Here is an 18470-nt window from a genome sequence, read left to right on the forward strand (position 1 = left end):
AATAATTATTCATGTCTAGGATCAGTCCAATGCCTTACGGACTATACTATTCCGTTTATATAAAACTGTGGTCGTTTTTTTTAATATTTCGATTTAATTAATATTTATAGTATTTCATCAAATGATATTCATTTTTTCCGATAAAATTAAAGGGGAAAAAATGCCCTCCTTCTCAAATGACGTCCCTATTTAGAATCAGCTTCAAAAGCAATAAAATCGTGCCGTCGCCGTTCATATTAATACTGTTTATAATAATATTACGACTTACAATACGTAAGAATCGAATAAAGCATACCTAAACCGAATTTTGCTGTGAAGTGATACTGGTTTTTGCGCTCTCCGATTGAACGAAATCCGGTTTCAATATACTTTGATATACTCTCATATCAGAAATTCGCAGTAATATAAACGGCGTAATATAATGTCTTTAAAATATTGTGTAATAATGTAGTGCAGACACACTATGGAGCAATATGCAAGATGCGACGTCTGTCTGTACTTTTTCTTCCGCTTATTTTCCCCTGGGATAGGTATGATTTGGCTTAATTTGTATTTTGAACTTCACGAGAGTTTCAAAACTATAATTAGTTTTAGCACTTTCTTTCGGGCAAATTGGGTTTGGATAATTAGTGTAGGTTAGGTTTGGGTTTACATATGCACTGAAAAATTGTTTTTACTTATACATTCTTTTCCACACTGATCACATCTAAAGTCACGAATATATCTATGAGTATGCATATGTTTTAAAAGTAAGAGTTTACTTTTAAATGATTTTCCACAATGTTCACATTAAAAGTTACAAACATTGCTATGAGTTTTTATATGTGTATTAAGATGCGCTTTACATCTGAATATTTTTCCACAAGTTACACATTCATAGTCAATAACATTCTCATGAGTTTGCATATGTATTGTAGGATAGTGTTCCCATTTAAATGTTTTTCCACATATTTCACATTTAAATTCACGAACATTGCTATGAGAACGCAAATGTTTTGAAAGATTGTATTTATCTACAAATGATTTTCCACATTGTTCACACGCAAAGCTATGAATTCGCATATGACTTGAAAGATTGGATTTATCTACACATGATTTTCCACAATGTACACAAACAAAGCAACGAACATTGCTATGAATTCGCATATGTCTTATAAGTGTATCTTTGCTCTGATATGCTTTACCACAATTTTCACATTCAAAGTAACGAGCATCACTATAAATTTGCATATGTCTTAAAAGTGTGTCTTTATTCCGATATGCTATTCCACGAATACTTCTATGAGTTTTCATATGCCTGTTAAGTGCTCCTTTAAGTTTAAATGATTTTCCACATAATACACATTCAAAGGCACAAACGTCGTTATGAATTAGCATATGTATTTTAAGAATTCTTTTTTGTTTAAATGCTTTTCCACATTGTTCATATTTAAATACTCGAAAATCGCTATGAGATCGCATATGCCTATAAAGAGTGTCTTTTTTTTTAAATACTTTTTCACATTTAAAGTCACACTTATTATCGTAAGAATCGTCATAAATACGTTTTTTCTTTTCTGGTTTCTAAAATTAAAATTATATATTTGTTAGATAAGCTACAAATATTGAAATACAAAAAAAATCATAATCAATTTTATTATTACTTTGGCGGCATTATAAATTCGGTGAGATGAAACGTCTACACTGATAGTATTCGCCTTTATTATTATATCTTTAACATCGTGCATTTCTGAAATTAAATAATAATTTAAATATATTCAAATGTAATAGAATGATGTATAAAATTGAACCTATATCGCGTTAACTATCTGTCCATCTTCGCTGCTATCGTATTCGTGTTTTACATTTAAGAACTTGAAATAAAATACTCTGTTAAAGATTACATTCGTTATCAAGTGATATACACATAAGATTTCGTAACCTCGACTTTACATTGAACACTGTCGACGGAACCAAATGTTCCTTCACCCATTTTCTTGTTATCTTCTGCAAATTAAGTTTTTATTTATTAAAAGTCATTGTTGAAAACACAATAGTTTACGTTTCAACTGATACTTTTAACATAAATTAAGTTCGTGGTCAGAATAAAATAAAAAGATTCAAATATTTGATAAACTCCATTGTATCTCAACGCCGAGCTGACAGCGAATTTTTGGCCCAAATACGATGAATTATCAAGCATCAAAGCATTTGGAATAATCATTTAATAATAAATATTGCTTGAATAAAAGTTTAAATTTTTCGTTTTATTTTACTGTCAAGTCACAATAAATATAAAATAATTGAAAGTTATAATTTGTTACGGTTTTGGGTATATTTTAAAAGTGGGTATATAACTGTCCGATCGGGGGCGTTCGCAAATCTCCGACGCCGATTTGACGTTTGATTAACCGGCACGTTCGTTTGATCGTTCGATCGCAGCGGCATGTTGTTTTTTTCGTTTTTCAAGTCGCTCGTCGGCAAGGACGTAGTCGTGGAGCTGAAGAACGAGCTGAGCATCTGCGGCACGCTGCACTCCGTCGACCAGTACCTTAACATCAAGCTATCCGAAATCAGCGTGGCGAACGCCGGAGGCTCGGGGCAAAGCTGCCCCCACATGGCGGCGGTGCGCTCCTGCTTCATCAGAGGCTCCGTCGTCAGATACGTCCAGCTGCCGGCCGACGAAGTGGACACCCATTTGCTGCAGGACGCCGCTCGAAAAGAGGCAGTCTCAGCTAGATAATCCATCGCAATCTCTATTTATTTTTTATCTATATGTATGCAATGTAAATAAACGTTTTTCATTTCAAATATGCTTTTTATTTTATTTTGCTATGTGTAAATATAAATATTACTTAAATACTTGTTTACTTTTATTTAAAATTAGTTTTTTTGGTTTATCAGTTTAATCCATTATAAAATGTAAGATGTTAAAAAACTACAACCGCAACTGATGTATTTCTCAAATTTAAAATGCATTCACATTTTTTCTTCTTATTTTTCAGTAATGTAATAAATTAGTATTTCCTCGACGTTTAATAAAACATTTTGTTTATGTAGCAGAAATATGATATGCACGCAGACTAGAGAGTATATGTTTTGTGTGTATACTCTTGTGGCGTGCTTGTAATATGAACTGCTCAATCCACCTATGTAGAAAAAGGGTTGACAGTTTCTACAATTATACATAAATATATCATAAAGTTTTATATTCTTCTTAACTCCACTCTTGTGTCTGTAACCAACTCGCATTTAACAAAACGAGGAATATAACACTTTACACGAAATTATTTATATTTCCACGACATACAAATAAAAATATTTTATTGTTTATTTTAACCTTTTTAAATTTTAAGGAAGAAAGCATATATACATAATTCAAAGTTTTAAATAGTTTAATGTGAAGAATCACCAATGTTCATTAGTTATTTTACCAAAAGTGGCGATATTTTTCATTTCATTTTTTGTGACAATGGTGGTTTTACGATTTTTTCCTTAATGGAGCATATAGATAATATACAGAACTATTCACTTCGACAATAAAGAAATTCGAAAAAAGTGGACATTGCCACTTTTTCATACAAGGTCTTAAATTGTGTGTCAAATATGTAATTGGAAGGCAATGTAAAAGCATATTTATATATATATATATATATATATATATATATATATACGAAATAATATCTTCTAAGCATTTATGTAAAGAATATCCCGAAATATTGTATTAATAAAGTGATAAGAAACAAGACATTGTAGACATCATATTTGAAAGCAGTGAGTAATTTTACACGTAAACAAAGTAATCTTATCTTTGCGTCAAGAACATTTTTGAACATATTGTCTCAATATGTGTATATCATTAATTATAACTTCGATAACATTTATATATAATATGTAATCTTCTCTATGTTATATTTGAAAGTTAAAGAAACAATTTAATATGCTACGATGGAGATAAGGTACTAAAACTTATTTCAACACATTTGTTGTGTTATTCATAACTTTCTATTACAAATCAAAACCAACAACAAATCAGTTTTTATAAATATGCAGCTTACTTCTTCATGATTGCTGAACATTTGCTCGATAATAAAATCAGTAACTTTCTTATTCATTATCCAAAGATCTATTTACTTGAATCGGCACTAATATTTATTTTACGCTATTATAAATATCCATGCAATTTTAATTTTAACTGAGTATAGATTAAGGAACGAACTGTGAAGTACAACGTCAAACATATCAAGGTACAAACTACAGGTTCGTTTTTGTTTAAAGAATGCACCATAATTTTCATATTTTTCATGACAGTATGGAGGCTTTGAGGTTTGAATTGTCTTCATGCTTACTGCAATACTTCGATAGGAAAGACATACCAACTTTGCAAAAAGAGAACGATGTCTTGGTGAGAGTGGCTTATTCGGGAGTTTGCGGAACGGACATGAGAGTTTTAAAGGTAAATATTTCCAACCAAATTTTAGACTACAAACAAAACCTAAATACATAATGATCTTTATTTTGTCCAGGGTATATTTCCATGTAACAATAAAGAACAGTTTACATTAGGCCATGAATTTTGCGGTACAATAGTCATGGCGGGACCAGCTGCTCGTTTTAAACTCGGACAAAGAGTCGTTATTGATCCAAACAGGTATTATATACAAGTATTTATAATGATATATAAGTAGATATTATTTTACATATTTTCTAATTAACATTTTACCAAATTTATTTAAACATATAACTGAGATAGAGCAGATACTTTTAAACAACATATGACTTCTAATTGTAGCGGATGCGGTGTGTGCCTTAATTGCCATAGTGGCAAATATCATCTATGCAGTCAAGATGGATCATATTCGACCTTAGGAATTTGGCGAAACGGCGGTTGGGCCAATTATTGTGTTGTGCCTGATACTCAAGTTTTTGCTTTACCAGATGAGATCAGTTTCGCTCAAGGTTTGTCCGATATACATGTACGAAGATCTCAGTACATTGTTATAAGCCTTAGAACATTTCTAATCCATCTCAATCTTTGGATTACTTCGATGTTATAATATTTGGCTGTACACCAGATTTTAATTCCATACATCCATGTGCTTTAAATTAACAAAAACATATTAACTGAGTAGTTTAATTATATATTTTACTCCGATATCATGTTTTATATTTTTTTTTTTTGATAAAAATGTCAGTGAATGTTTTTGTTTCCGGGGTCTTCATTTATTGTTAAAGAATTTCATCAATTTCACTATCTATATATTTTTTAACGTTGATTCTTTTAGCGGTTTTGTGTGAACATATATCTTGTTTATCTCACGGATGGGACAGAATCGGACAGATTCCAGTAGGAGACGACGTTTTAGTACTGGGTGCTGGTATCATAGGTATGTATTTACATGAATTACATTATTACAATAAATAATTAAAAATAATGTTTGTATTCTAGGAAGACTTTGGGCTTCCCTTCTACATCTTCAAGGCCATAGAAAAGTGACTATATCCGAGCAAAATATGACGAGGCTAAAAAAAGCAAAAGAATTAAGTAATGATCATTATTTTACCTTTTTTAATTATATGACAGTTTCACTTACTTTTAATAAAATGTTATATGTTAGATCTTGGATTCTCATACGATATACCAGATAATTTGAAAACTTTCGGAAAATTATTCGATGTGATCATCGATTGCTCCGGTTTAGCCAAGACTATGGAAGAAACCGTGCCAATGCTGAAAACTTCGGGAAGATACGCCGTTTTCGGATGTGGAAATCCTTTAGAATATGCGAGGTAAAAATTTGTGAGACATTCAATTCGGAACAAATAAACTTTTAATGCTTCCATTTTTAGGATAAACCCGTTCCAATTGCTATTACGTGAAAACAGCATCATTGCCGTTAAGATTAATCCGTTTTCGTTTCCGAAAGCCATTGGAATTTTGCAAGCAATGGGTGAAAGGTAATAATTTATTACAAAATTTATTCATCACGAATCATCAGTTGTAAAATTGATTAAAATTTCCAGATATACTTCTTACGAAAAACTTGGAATTAAGGAGTATCCCTTAAGAATGTACGGCGAAGCATTCCGGGACTTAGAATTGGGAAGGATATCCAAGGTAGTTTTTAGATTAGAATAGTGCTTTATATCATATCTTACAAACTCTTCATTGAGAGAAATTTGTCCACTAGAATATTTGCAATGTATATTATTTACAATTTTTGTACTTAGAAGTTAACAATGAAGAAAACCATTGTTGTTAATAAAAAATATGTTAATCTAAATAAAAAAATTGATTATTCTGCAATATTATTTTTTACTTTAATTGATTTGCGATTTTGTTGAAGGTTTATTCATAATTAAATTTGTGGAATCCACAATGAGTCGGCATAAGACTTTGATAATCATATTTCATTAAGAGACTCAAGTGTATTTGTTCCATTATTATGCATTACATAATGCGAGTAACAGAATTGTTCGAGTTTGAAAAATATTTAACGAAGGCATTCGATGCAATTATATAATGAATTCTGTAGCTATTATTGTATTATTTTTCGTCAAGAAGAAGCTTCTCATTGTCTCACATTTTAAAACAAAATAAAGGCACATAACGGACGATGAAATTTGAAGGGGCACTAGTCACTCGGGTATATTGAGAAAAAAACGATTACATATGTTGCTCGAATGTACAAATTGTTTTATTCTAATTTATTGCATTAAAAATTACGTGGCAAGAACAAACTAAATCATAAGTTTGTCTTTAGATAAAGTTTCTAAGGATATTGATGTCTTCAATATTTATTATGTATTGAGTTTTAAGTATTTTACGTATGTGTATAAATACTGTTATTTTTTGCACTGCAATATATTTACCTATAAAACTTCAGCAGTGGATATAAATAAATCTTCTCACTAAAAACAATTACAAAGCATGTTGTCAAAATTCCACCTTTTGAGTTCATGAAGTACAATTTGTAATAAGCGCTCGTGTTCTTTTGCTAGATTACGACAATCTGTGGCCAAACGTGAGCTTGTCCAATGAATACAAAATGAATTTTAATGAATTGAAATTTTAAAAAACAACCACTGACTTGCCAACTTATGCTCCCCCCCTGAAAAATGTTGGAATGATGTCCTTGGTGCTTTGTTCTGAACTATAAAATGTGATGTACTAGATATTGTTTTTTAGTACTACGACTCTTTTTCACAATAATTTTTTTGGCTCCGAGATTTCATTCTCCAAATCGATTTCAGGCCCTTCTAACATCAATTCATAGTCACAAGCATCACCATGAGTTTGCATGTGATTTGAAAGACTGTATTTACCCATGAATGCTTTTCCACATGATTCACATTTAAAGTAAAGAACATTTTTATGATTTCGCATATGTGTAGAAAGATTGGACCTAGTTTTGAATATTCTTCCACATTTTTCACATTCAAAATTATGAACATCACTATGAGTTTGCATATGTTGTAAAATACCTGCTTTAGTTTTATACGCTTTTCCACAGTGTTTACATTCAAAGTCGCAAATATTGGCATGAGTTTTCATATGCATTAAAAGCTGGTATTTGATTTTGAATGCTTTGCCACATATTTCACATTCAAAGTCAAAATTGTCACCATGAGTTTGCATATGTTGTTGAAGTGAAGATTTATACTTGAATGGTTTTGCACATTTTTCACATTTAAAATCATTAACAATGCCATGAGTTTTCATATGCATTAAAAGCTGGTATTTGGTTTTGAATGCTTTGCCACATATTTCACATTCAAAGTCAAGATTGTCGCTATGAGTTTGCATATGTTGTTGAAGTGAAGATTTATACTTGAATGGTTTAGCACATTTTTCACATTTAAAATCATAAACATTACTATGAGTTATCATATGTCTTGAAAGTATTCGTTTTTCTTTGTATGCTTTTCCACATTGTTCACATTCAAAGTCACGAATGTCTCTATGACATATCATATGTTGTGACATTTTATAATTGAATGTTTTTCCACATAGGTTACATTTATTTTTTTTAGAACCGCCATCCATAAGTTTACCTCTAGTACTATTTTCTTTTTCTAGTTTCTAAAATTTAAATTTCATTAGTTGGTGAAATTATAAATACATAAATATATAGAAATTAAAATATAATCATTTATTACCTGTTTAGGGTTGTAAATTTGATTAGATAAACCATCAACACTGAAAGTATTCGCTTTAAGTATATCTTTAACATCCTGCATTTCTGAAATTGAATAATAATTCAAATATACATATTCAATTGTAACAGAATGCTGTACAAAATCTTACCCATTTCAAACATGTCTACATCGTCAATGTGTGTATCTTCGCTGCTACGGTATTCGCGTTCTACATTTGAAAACTTAAAAAAATACTATTCAAGTTCACATTACTTAAAAAATCAAATATATTAGGTTACGTTACCTCGATTTCACATTGAACCGTTTCTTTGTCCTTTTTTATGTCAGCTTCTGCAATAATACATTTAATACTTTAATAATATTTGATAAAAAAAGTTATTTAATTCGGTAAGAAAACAAAAAATTGGTTATACCGGCTTTGATAAACGCCATTATAGCTTAACTTCAAACTGACAGTAGATGTTTGGTCCAAGTACGACGAATTATCGAGCATATGAGATTTAAAAACAGTAATTTAACGGAGTAATTGTTTGTGTATAACAATAATAAGCAATAAGCATTGCATAGATTGAGCAACATTTTATTTATAGTGTTCATTAAAGCAGCATTGAACTTAGTCAGTACTTGCATGGATGACCATCTATAAAATTTCTGGAATAGCCAAGCACACACGTACGGATTTGCCTGACGGGCACCTGGACAAATCTTTCCGGGCTTCGCTGAGTTCGGACAAATTTTTATCGGACGTCAGATTTACGTGTTTTTAAGTGATTCTATATTATGAAGCCCTATCCCTACAGTACTAGAAGAATAATCAATATTTAAAGGCGATAAGAATAACTAAAAATATAGGGCTTGAAAATGTGGGATAATTATATAAATATAGCTCCAAATAAAGATCATATTGTTTTTATTATGAACAAAATTAGAATCATACAGAACAAGATTTTTTTTAACTTTAATCAAAATGTGAGATATTGTACATTTTTGAATAGTATAATAGTAACAGTCGGTGCTTAACAATATGATAATAATACACAAAACCAAAAGTCAACATTTGAAAAGGTTAGTTTATTTTAATCTTGGATTATTTATTGAGTTTAGCGTAACCTAACACATTACTGAAGGTATGCTAAATAATACTAATGCAGCCGAAAAGCCAAATTTTTGCTTTAAGCCTAAATTTATTTAAAATTGTATTGCGTTTAATCCGTGACTTTTTGAAAATAGTTGTGAATATCTTTCTTTTTCAGTAAAGGATGAAGAGATAATAGCTAAGCACAAAAAAATAAGAGCAGTGCCGCCGCCTAACCACAATGGGCACCAAAATTTTTGGTATGTAATTATTTTACGTAAATAGCACGAGAATTTTTCTCGCCCCATATACGACAATTTTTCTCATTAACATATACAAGGGTGGAAATGTGCCTCATCAGATATTTTCTATGAAAAAACAGCAGCAAATTTGTGTAAATTGTTCGCTGTCCATGGTCTCTGGGCTATCTACTATCTATAATACATTATTCTTATACTATCTACGTATTATACGAGTCTAAGCGCAGATCCAAATGGAAAATTCGCTTAGGGAGCCATAAAAAAAGCATAAAACCTGCAAGCGCCGACAAATCGACAATTCTGGGTCTTCGGCCATACTTTCATTTACAGCAGCAACGATCTTGACTAAACGGGCGTCACGGTATTTTACCTTCAACGCTTCCAGTCACTTCAAATTTTTTCACTATGTTGCAAATTATTTGCTCAGTCGAATGTTTTCGCTACAGTTCGTACAGAATTGTTATTTCTTTAGAAATTTAACAATTTTAGCGGTATGTAGTTAAGCGATCTATTTCGTGAATATGTTGTTGCAAACTAACATTTGATTCTTTGAACACGCGTGTGTATTGACAGCTGTCTGATTTACAATGCTGCCAACATAGGAAACTCGAATTGTATTTCTACCAGTGAAAATATATTCCGATATGATTTCACTGAAATGACATATTTAAAAAAAATCGGGATAGTTATGACTGTTTTTTTAGATTTTATCTGATGGATAACCGAAAATTTTTGGTTTTTAATCAGGGATGTCATTTCAGCTTTTTCCAGGGGTGGGGTAAAAATAAGCCAGTCAGTGGTCGTTTTTTATATTTCGATTTTATTAAATAACATGCACTTTTCAGGCCATAATCATACGACGTTCCTGTAGAATAACAGCATGAATTCTGATGTAATACATACAATTGAAAATGTAGAACAATTTCATAAAAACAATGAAATGCATGAGTTTCGTTATTTTATTACAAAATAATATATTCACACAAAATGAAAAAACGCTACTAAAGTTAGTGATATAATGTAAAAAATGCACAGAAGCAAATGTCAGTTAAATCTTTGTATTATTTTATAAAATTAAACATGACTTAACATAGTACTGACAAACACCTAAATACTAGGCTTAAGTTGGAGTTAGTTGAAGTTCATTCTTTTGAAAGTGTATATAGTGTAAAAAATTGTAAATAAAACTGTAAACTATCATTATAGAAGGCTAAAATGAGAATTTACTTATGAATCCATTCTTGAACCCAATTGCTTCAGAACTTTATTGTCCGTTAGCTATAAATCACATATTTACAAAAATGACTAATCTACACTTTTTTCTATTAATAAACTTTCATTATTGTTTTTGCATATTTTTGATAATTAATTTGTAATAAATAACACATATGTATGTACGTATAAATGTATCTATGTCTATATTAGATGCTAATAATAAAATTATAGACTAAAACAATATAATAAATATTATTAAAAAGCTCCACTTTCTAAAATATTTATTGAATAATTGTGTTGATTATTTTTGTATTATTTATCTTCATTCAATTTTTTAAATGATTAAAAGTTGTTAGTCGCTAACCCCCCATCAGTTATGTGTTGATCACGTTTTAAAGTTACAATCATCTTTATGAGTATTTAAATGCTTTAAAAGTTTTCTTTTAATTTTAAATGCTTCTCCACATTTTCCACATTCAAAGTCACAAACATCACTATGAAGACGCATATGAATTGAAAGATTATATTTATTTGATAATACTTTTCCACATTGTTCACAATCAAAGTTACCAACATTGCTATGAGTTTGCATATGTTGTGAAAGTGAGGTTTTATATTTGTATGCTTTTCCACATTTTTCACATGCAAAGTCACGAACATCGCTATGAGTTCGCATATGTTTTGAAAGAGTGTATATATTTTTAAATGCCTTCCCACATTGTTCACATTCAAAGTTACGAACATCGCTATGAGTGAGCATATGCCTTAAAACTCCGATTTTATATTCAAATGCTTTTCCACACTTTTCACATTTAAATTCACAAACATTATGGGTTTCAATATGTTGTAAAAGGTACTCTCTGTCTTGAAATGCTTTTCCACATTGTTTACATTCAAATTCATTAATATTGCTATGAGTTTTCCTATGAGTTGAAAGTTTGCTTTTAATTTTAAATGCTTTGCCACATTTTTCACATGCAAAGTCACGAACGTCGCTATGAGTTAGCATATGTCGTTGAAGTGAGGTGTTATATTTGAATAGTTTTCCACATTTTTCACATTTAAAGTCATGAACGTCGCTATGAATTTTCATATGCCTTGAAATTATGCCTTTTTCTTTGAATATTTTTCCACAATGATCACATTTAAAGTCACGAATATCGCTATGACTTAGCATATGCCGTGAAAGACACATTTTAGAGTTAAAACCTTTTCCACACTTGTAACACTCATTTTTATAAGAATCACCAAGACTGTTACCTTCAATACATTTTTCTTTTTCTGGTTTCTAAAATTAAAATATCACTTGTAAGATAAGTTGTGAATATTGAAATAATATAGAAATCAATATTTATTCGACTATTACTTGGGCGGGATTGTAAATTTTTTGAGATAAACTCTCCACACAAATAGTATTCGCCTTGAGTATATCTTTAACATCGTGCATTTCTAAAAGCAAATAATAATTTGAATACAATGAAACATAACAGAATGATGTATAAAATCTAACCTGTTTCGATTTTGTCATCTACATCATCATTGTGTATATCTTCGCTACTATCATATTCGCATTTTACGTTTGAGAACTTGAAAAAAACGACACTATTTAAGATAAAATTCGTTAACTACTGTAACATAATGTTTTATTACCTCAACTTTCCATTTAATCATATCATTAGAAGCAAATGTTCTTTCGCTTGGCGAATCTATGTCAACTTCTAAAATAATAAAGTATATTAAATATAGAGAATATCCAATAAACTACTAAAAAAATGTTATTGTGTTAAGTATAAATATGTATCATTAACGAAAAAAAAAGGTTTACTATTTTTAACATAAATTAATTTTCTGAAAAAGTTATTTAAGTTATTTAAATCGGTAAAAAAAAAATAGGAAAATAATATAATGACTTATACCAGTTTTGACAAACGCCATTGCAATTGAACGTCAAGTTGACAGTAGATATTTGGTCCAAGTACGATGAATTATCGAGCATGAGAGATCTCAAATACATTAAGTTTTTATGATACGTTTCGTATTATAATAAACAATCTTTATTTGCAATTTTCATAGCATTAGCGCTAAATCTGAGTTATTTTTTGTAAAAGTAAAAAACTTATATATTTCTAAAAATTGGTTTCAAAACCAATTTAACTTCAACTAGACTAATGATTCCCAAACTTATTTAGTCTATTGTTTATTTTCTAGATAATAAAATGTTCAGCGCCTCATTAAAAATCTACATTTTTTGGCAAAAAACGAAAAGATACATTTTCAATTATTATGTTATTATAATTCCACTTGCACCTCCAACGTAGTGTAAGGCAATTCATACGACGATGAAGCTTGTTTTTTTAGTTTCAGCCCCGATAAGACGGCCATTTATGATATATTGTATACTATATTGAAATACTTACTCAATTAACTTATGATAACACGTTATTTTCAAGCATTGCAATGCAAATCAGATATTAATCCTTGTACCATTTTAGCGTTAGTCATTGTTATGTTTTTACGAGAACAATGGAAACAAACATTATGTAATGTCAAAGACTGGTTTAGATACTGAAAAATAAAAGTCACGTGATTTTATTAGAAAATACTATATACGTACAAAATAAAAAAACCCTAATGAAGTTTTAACGAATAAAAAAATATTGTAATTATGTGTATATTAATTGCAATTGGTGTTTTGCCAAACAATTCATAAACAATATGTTAAAAATACTAATAAAATCAAATATATACTTTTGGAAAATTCCATTGAATATATTTAAACAACTTCTTTCTTCTTCTGTTTTGATGGATAATAGTTGTAAACAACACTATTTAAACAGCAACATGATGGACGGTAAAACATGTGAATTTGTTATTAATCCTTTATTAAAATTTGAGCAATACACTTCACTTTATCAAATAATTATGTCGACTACTTTTTAATTATTAATCTTCATTCAGAGCATTTAAATTATTATTAATCTGTAGCCGATTGCCTGTCGATTATGTGTTAATCTCATTTTTACATTTGGTCATGAACATCGTTATGAGTTTTCATATGTATTGTAAGATATCGTTTGAGTTTGAATGTTTTTTGACACGTTTCACATTTAAAGAACCCGGCATCCCTATGGATTCGCTTATGTTTTGAAAAACTGCGTTTGTCTTTGAATGCTTTTCCACATTGTTCACATTCAACGTTAAGAACACTGCTATGAGTATGCATATGTTGTGAAAGACCTGCTTTAGTTTTAAATGCTTTTCCACATTTTTTACATTCAAAGTCACGAAAATTGTTATGAGTTAGTATATGTTGTAAAAGCCCTACTTTAGTTTTAAACGCTTTACCACATTTATCACATGAAAAGTTATAAACATTAGTATGATTTTTCATATGTTCTGAAAGTCTTCTTTTCATCTTAAATGCTTTCCCACATAGTACACATCCAAAGTTACGAACATTGCTGTGAATTGTTATATGCTCTAAAAGTCTTTTCTTAATTTTAAACGCTTTCCCACATATTTCACATACAAAACCACAAATATTGCTATGACTTTTTATATGCCTTGAAAGATACTTTCTAGAGCTAAAAGCTCTTCCACATATTTCACATTCAAATTCACAAATATCACTATGGGTTTGCATATGCTTTGAAAGACTACGTTCACGTATGTATGCTTTTCCACATTGTTTACATTCAAAATCACGAACGTCGCTATGAGTTTGCATATGTCGTAAAAGATTTCCTTTCATATAAAATGCTTTTCCACATATTTCACATTTAAAGTCACGAACATTTCTATGAGTTTGTATATGTTGTAAAAGGTTTTCTCTAGTAATAAATACTTTTCCACATTTTTTACATTTAAACTCACAAAAAACACTATGAGTTTTTAAATGTTTTAAGAGTCTTCTTTTAATTTTAAATGCTTCTCCACATTTTTCACATTCAAAGTCAAAAACATTGCCATGATTTTGCATATGAATTGAAAGATTGTATTTATTTGATAATATTTTTCCACATTGCTCACATTCAAAGTTAGGAACAGCATGAGTTTGAATATGTCGTGTAAGAATGGTTTTAGTTTTGAATGCTTTTCCACATTTTTCACATTCAAAAACAGGCACATTATGGGTTTGCATATGGCCTGACAGTCTTCCTTTATCAATGAAAGTTTTTTCACATTGCTTACATCCAAAGTTACGAATATTGCTATGCGTTTGCATATGTGTTGAAAGAGCATATTTACTTTTTAATACTTTTCCGCATTTTTCACAGTCAAAGTCGCAAACATCACCATGAGTTCGCATATGACTTGAAAGATTGCGTTTATCTATGAATGTTTTACCACATTGTTCACATTCAATGTCACGAACAGTGCTATGAGTTTGCATGTGTTGAAAAAGCCTTCTTTTCTCTTTGAATGTTTTTCCACATGAATCACATTCAAAGTTACAAACATTGCTATGAGTTTGAATATGTCTTGAAAGATTGGCTTTAATTTTAAACGTTTTTCCACATTTTTCACATTCAAAATCACGAATATCTTTATGAGTTTGCATATGCTCTGAAAGTCTTGCTTTAATATTAAATACTTTTCCACATTTTTCACATTCAAAGTTATAAACTTTACTATGAGTTTGTATATGTTTTGAAATAATAGGTTTGGTTTTAAACGTTTTTCCGCATTTATCACACTCAAAGACTCGAACATAGTTATGAGTTAGCATATGCTTTAAAAATCTAATTTTATATTTGAATGCTCTTCCACATTTTTCACATACAAATTCGGGAATATTGCTATGAATTTGAATATGTTTTAAAAGAATTGTTTTAGTTATAAATTTTTTACCACATTGCTCACATTCAAAGTTATGAACAGAGTTATGAGTTAACATGTGCCTTGAAAATTTGCTTTCATATTTAAATTTTTTACCACATTTTTCACATTCAATGTCACGAATATTTTTATGACTTTGAATATGCCGTGAAAGAGCGGCATTTGTTTTATATGTTTTCCTACAGATTTTACATCTAAATTCACGAGCATTGCTATGGGTTTTCATATGTTTTAAAAGATTGTGTTTATCCTGGAATGCTTTTCCACATTGTTCACATTCAAAGTCACGAACATCGCTATGAGTTTTCATATGCCTTGAAAGTATGCTTTTATCTTTGAATGCTTTGCCACATATTTCACATTCAAAGTCACAAACGTTACTATGAGTTAACATATGTCGTATAAAACATTTTTCATATTTAAATACTTTTCTACATTTGTTACACTCATTTATATTAGTACTATCATTAGTACATTTTTCTTTCTCTGGTTTCTAAAATTGTAATTTCATTCGTCAGATAAGTTGTAAATATTGAAATATATAGAATTCAAAATCAATTCAACTATTACTTGGGCGGAGTAGTAAATTTGGTGAGTTAAATCATCCACACCGATAGTATTAGCCTTAAGTATATCTTTTACATCGTGCAATTCTGAAATCAAATAAAAGTTGTAATAGATTGCAATTTAATATAATTCTATATAAAATCTAACCTGTTTCGATTTCATCATTTACATGATCTCTGTATGTATCTTCACTGCTATCATATTCGCATTTTACATTTGTTAACTTAAAAACGGCACTATTTTAGATTACATTCGTTAAAAACATGTTACATTTTATTACCTCGACTTTACAATGAATCGTGTCGAAGGATGTAACAATTTCTCCGCACACATCTATGTCAGCTTCTACAAATATAAGCTTATTTATTATAGGAAATATCTAGTTACCTACTAAAATATTATTAATGTGTGAAATATATAAGATGTCCCATAAGTATTTGCGCTTTTTCCTTACATTTGCAAATATGTAATTTTTATAAAGTAACGGTAATTTCATAAGGTAACTTAAGTTTTTTTTATAAAGTAATGGTCATAAAACATCTGTAATGCAATGGGGAGGGATGCTGTTAAATTAAGAAAGTGTCAAATGTGGTTTTAAAAATTTCGTTCTGGGAATTCCTCAGGGGTTATTAGTGAGGATATTAGAGCTGCCATCAAATCCTGTCTGAGATTAACGATACAGAAGCTAGCACAAAGGCTCAACGTGTAGCAAACATTTAAATGTTAGGAAATGTGTTAGTTTAGAGAATATGGATATCTCATAAATTGTCTGAGAAAAACCTCGTGCAGCGAAACTCAATATGCCAATGATTATTGATTCTAGAACAGAAAGATTTATTTTTGAGTCGAATTGTTAATGATCCTTTGAGAAGTGGATCATTTACTTCAACACCTAAATGCCCAAATAAATTAATGTTATGCATCTGGTGGGATGTGGAGGGCATAATTTATTATAATTTATTGGATTATAGGCAGACAATTACTGCAGACACATAGTGTGCTCAGATAATTCGTTTAAAAGCGACTTAGACAATAAAAAATACCTTTCCTTATAAATTAAAGAAAGGTAATTTTACACCAAGACAACGCTCGTCCTCGTGTATCTAAGAAGAGCTATAAAAATCAATGGATTTTCTTAGATACTCCTTTCTCATCCACAGTATTCTTTAGACATTGCTCCAAATGAAAATCATCTATTTAGATCTCTGAAACAGTTTTTAGATGGAAATTTTATTAAACTACATTAAAATTTATTGCTTCCAAAAATATATTTTTCGAATCAGATATAAAAAATTGTTTAACATTGTAGAAAAAATATAAAAGAATTTATAATTTAGTATTACACGCAAAGATTTATGGGATAATCTGATACATATGCATTACTAATAAAAATAAAATAAGTTTCATTTTTTACTAATGATATTTTTAATATTATAGAGAAGTTATATAAGTTATTTAATTCGATAAGAAAGAAAGAAAATAATATAATGGATTATACCAGTTTTGATAAACGCCATTGTAATTCAACGTCAAGTTGACAGTAGATGTCTGGTCCAAGTACGACGAGTTATCGAGCATAATTGATTGTACGTTTTGAATCTGTATATTTTTTTAAAAATAAATTCGCATATCAACAACGAATTCATTTTTATACACATATTACAAATTCATTAAATTGTATGTAAATAATTATTTTCACGTGTTTCTCATTAAAAATTAATTATCATTAGTACACGTGTATCGTAATAAAAATAGAGCGATTAAAATAAATTAGGGTCATTAACCAGTCGTCAAAACGACAAACTGTCGTATTATTGCCGAAGCATCTACGCCTCGCTTATTCCTGGCTTCCATTACCACAGCGCCCCTCTGGAGGGCGGGCGCTTAAAAATGATTATTTAATAAAACTAATGAATAATTCAGGTAATTCACATAATGCAAAAGTAATGTTAGGAACGATTTGGTTTCTAAGCGTAGCGCCGATAAAATTGCCAAGTATCAATAATTCTTACGAAAAACAATAATACATAACTGTAAAAAAAAGATATTTAATTTAAATTAGTAATATATAAATTAAAACTTGAGTTTATTATAAATATAACGATCTGCACATTTTTTTTTGATAACACTCTAGTATGCAGTATTCTTAAATCGGGATATATAGTTTGGAATCCGAAGTAACCAAATATTCCCTCTCAATTGAAAAAGCGGTTCTCAAACAAAAAACAAATCAAATTTCTGAAAATTTGGTAATGTTTAAGATTATTGAAAAACAGACATTGTATTGGCAATTAAATTTGGAAAATTTACAATTGAAATAGTCCGTTAAATTCCACTTTTATCTATAATTCACGATGCTAGAATAAACTGTTAAT

General features: G+C 29.8%; 5 protein-coding genes across 9 annotated transcripts; 2 read left to right on the forward strand and 3 right to left on the reverse strand.

The window, feature by feature from the left end:
* Nucleotides 1-2345: 2345 nt before the first annotated feature.
* LOC148238346 (U6 snRNA-associated Sm-like protein LSm2) lies at nt 2346-2790 on the forward strand. Its single transcript, XM_088198254.1, has one exon. It carries the CDS (start codon nt 2426-2428, stop codon nt 2720-2722), a length of 297 nt encoding a protein of 98 aa, XP_088054380.1. The 5' UTR covers nt 2346-2425; the 3' UTR covers nt 2723-2790.
* A 952-nt stretch (nt 2791-3742) lies between these two features.
* Nucleotides 3743-6365, forward strand: LOC148238347 (uncharacterized). Its single transcript, XM_088198215.1, has 9 exons — nt 3743-4226; nt 4291-4435; nt 4506-4630; nt 4772-4938; nt 5265-5366; nt 5429-5524; nt 5598-5769; nt 5830-5937; nt 6004-6365. The coding sequence occupies exons 2-9, from the start codon at nt 4292-4294 to the stop codon at nt 6116-6118; spliced, it is 1029 nt and encodes a 342-aa protein (XP_088054341.1). The 5' UTR covers nt 3743-4226; nt 4291; the 3' UTR covers nt 6119-6365.
* Nucleotides 6366-6651: 286 nt separating this feature from the next.
* Nucleotides 6652-9520, reverse strand: LOC148238348 (uncharacterized). 2 transcript variants are annotated; one of them, XM_088198203.1, is made up of 5 exons: nt 8553-9520; nt 8423-8469; nt 8288-8347; nt 8140-8222; nt 6652-8062 (listed from the first exon to the last, which is right to left on the reverse strand). In XM_088198203.1, the coding sequence occupies exons 3-5, from the start codon at nt 8298-8300 to the stop codon at nt 7184-7186; spliced, it is 975 nt and encodes a 324-aa protein (XP_088054329.1). In that variant the 5' UTR covers nt 8301-8347; nt 8423-8469; nt 8553-9520; the 3' UTR covers nt 6652-7183. The 2 variants fall into 2 exon arrangements, with proteins under 2 accessions (XP_088054329.1, XP_088054320.1); XM_088198194.1 differs by having other exon boundaries at nt 8288-8360; nt 8553-8703.
* A 996-nt stretch (nt 9521-10516) lies between these two features.
* Nucleotides 10517-13578, reverse strand: LOC148238349 (uncharacterized). 4 transcript variants are annotated; one of them, XM_088198114.1, is made up of 6 exons: nt 13438-13578; nt 13107-13254; nt 12340-12407; nt 12200-12275; nt 12056-12138; nt 10517-11977 (listed from the first exon to the last, which is right to left on the reverse strand). In XM_088198114.1, exons 3-6 carry the CDS (start codon nt 12358-12360, stop codon nt 11075-11077), a joined length of 1083 nt encoding a protein of 360 aa, XP_088054240.1. In that variant the 5' UTR covers nt 12361-12407; nt 13107-13254; nt 13438-13578; the 3' UTR covers nt 10517-11074. The 4 variants fall into 4 exon arrangements, with proteins under 4 accessions (XP_088054240.1, XP_088054258.1, XP_088054232.1 ...); XM_088198132.1 differs by lacking the exon at nt 13438-13578 and having other exon boundaries at nt 12200-12291; nt 13107-13140; XM_088198106.1 differs by lacking the exons at nt 13107-13254; nt 13438-13578 and adding an exon at nt 12606-12770.
* Nucleotides 13555-17656, reverse strand: LOC148238350 (uncharacterized). Its single transcript, XM_088198011.1, has 5 exons — nt 17594-17656; nt 16376-16440; nt 16243-16318; nt 16099-16181; nt 13555-16021 (listed from the first exon to the last, which is right to left on the reverse strand). The coding sequence occupies exons 1-5, from the start codon at nt 17610-17612 to the stop codon at nt 13709-13711; spliced, it is 2556 nt and encodes an 851-aa protein (XP_088054137.1). The 5' UTR covers nt 17613-17656; the 3' UTR covers nt 13555-13708.
* Between the last annotated feature and the right edge of the window lie 814 nt (nt 17657-18470).

Source organism: Plectrocnemia conspersa, unplaced genomic scaffold (assembly GCF_051122295.1).
Source record: "Plectrocnemia conspersa isolate PC_06_02 unplaced genomic scaffold, ASM5112229v1 ptg000001l, whole genome shotgun sequence".
Classification (NCBI taxonomy): domain Eukaryota; kingdom Metazoa; phylum Arthropoda; class Insecta; order Trichoptera; family Polycentropodidae; genus Plectrocnemia; species Plectrocnemia conspersa.

Bases quoted from the DNA above. Each gene is read 5' to 3' on its own strand.
- LOC148238346 (XM_088198254.1), top strand. From the start codon at position 2,426: ATGTTGTTTTTTTCGTTTTTCAAGTCGCTCGTCGGCAAGGACGTAGTC.
- LOC148238347 (XM_088198215.1), top strand. From the start codon at position 4,292: ATGGAGGCTTTGAGGTTTGAATTGTCTTCATGCTTACTGCAATACTTC. The intron at 4,631-4,771 runs GTATTATATACA...TTCTAATTGTAG, and splicing joins GTCGTTATTGATCCAAACAG to CGGATGCGGTGTGTGCCTTA. The intron at 5,770-5,829 runs GTAAAAATTTGT...TTCCATTTTTAG, and splicing joins AATCCTTTAGAATATGCGAG to GATAAACCCGTTCCAATTGC.
- LOC148238348 (XM_088198194.1), bottom strand. The intron at 8,223-8,287 runs GTAAGATTTTGT...ATTCAATTTCAG, and splicing joins TGTAGACATGTTTGAAATGG to AAATGCAGGATGTTAAAGAT. The intron at 8,063-8,139 runs GTAATAAATGAT...TTTAAATTTTAG, and splicing joins AAATTTACAACCCTAAACAG to AAACTAGAAAAAGAAAATAG.
- LOC148238349 (XM_088198106.1), bottom strand. The intron at 12,276-12,339 runs GTAATAAAACAT...GTTTTTTTCAAG, and splicing joins TGATTAAATGGAAAGTTGAG to TTCTCAAACGTAAAATGCGA. The intron at 11,978-12,055 runs GTAATAGTCGAA...TTTTAATTTTAG, and splicing joins AAATTTACAATCCCGCCCAA to AAACCAGAAAAAGAAAAATG.
- LOC148238350 (XM_088198011.1), bottom strand. The intron at 16,182-16,242 runs GTTAGATTTTAT...ATTTGATTTCAG, and splicing joins AAATGATGAAATCGAAACAG to AATTGCACGATGTAAAAGAT. The intron at 16,022-16,098 runs GTAATAGTTGAA...TTACAATTTTAG, and splicing joins AAATTTACTACTCCGCCCAA to AAACCAGAGAAAGAAAAATG.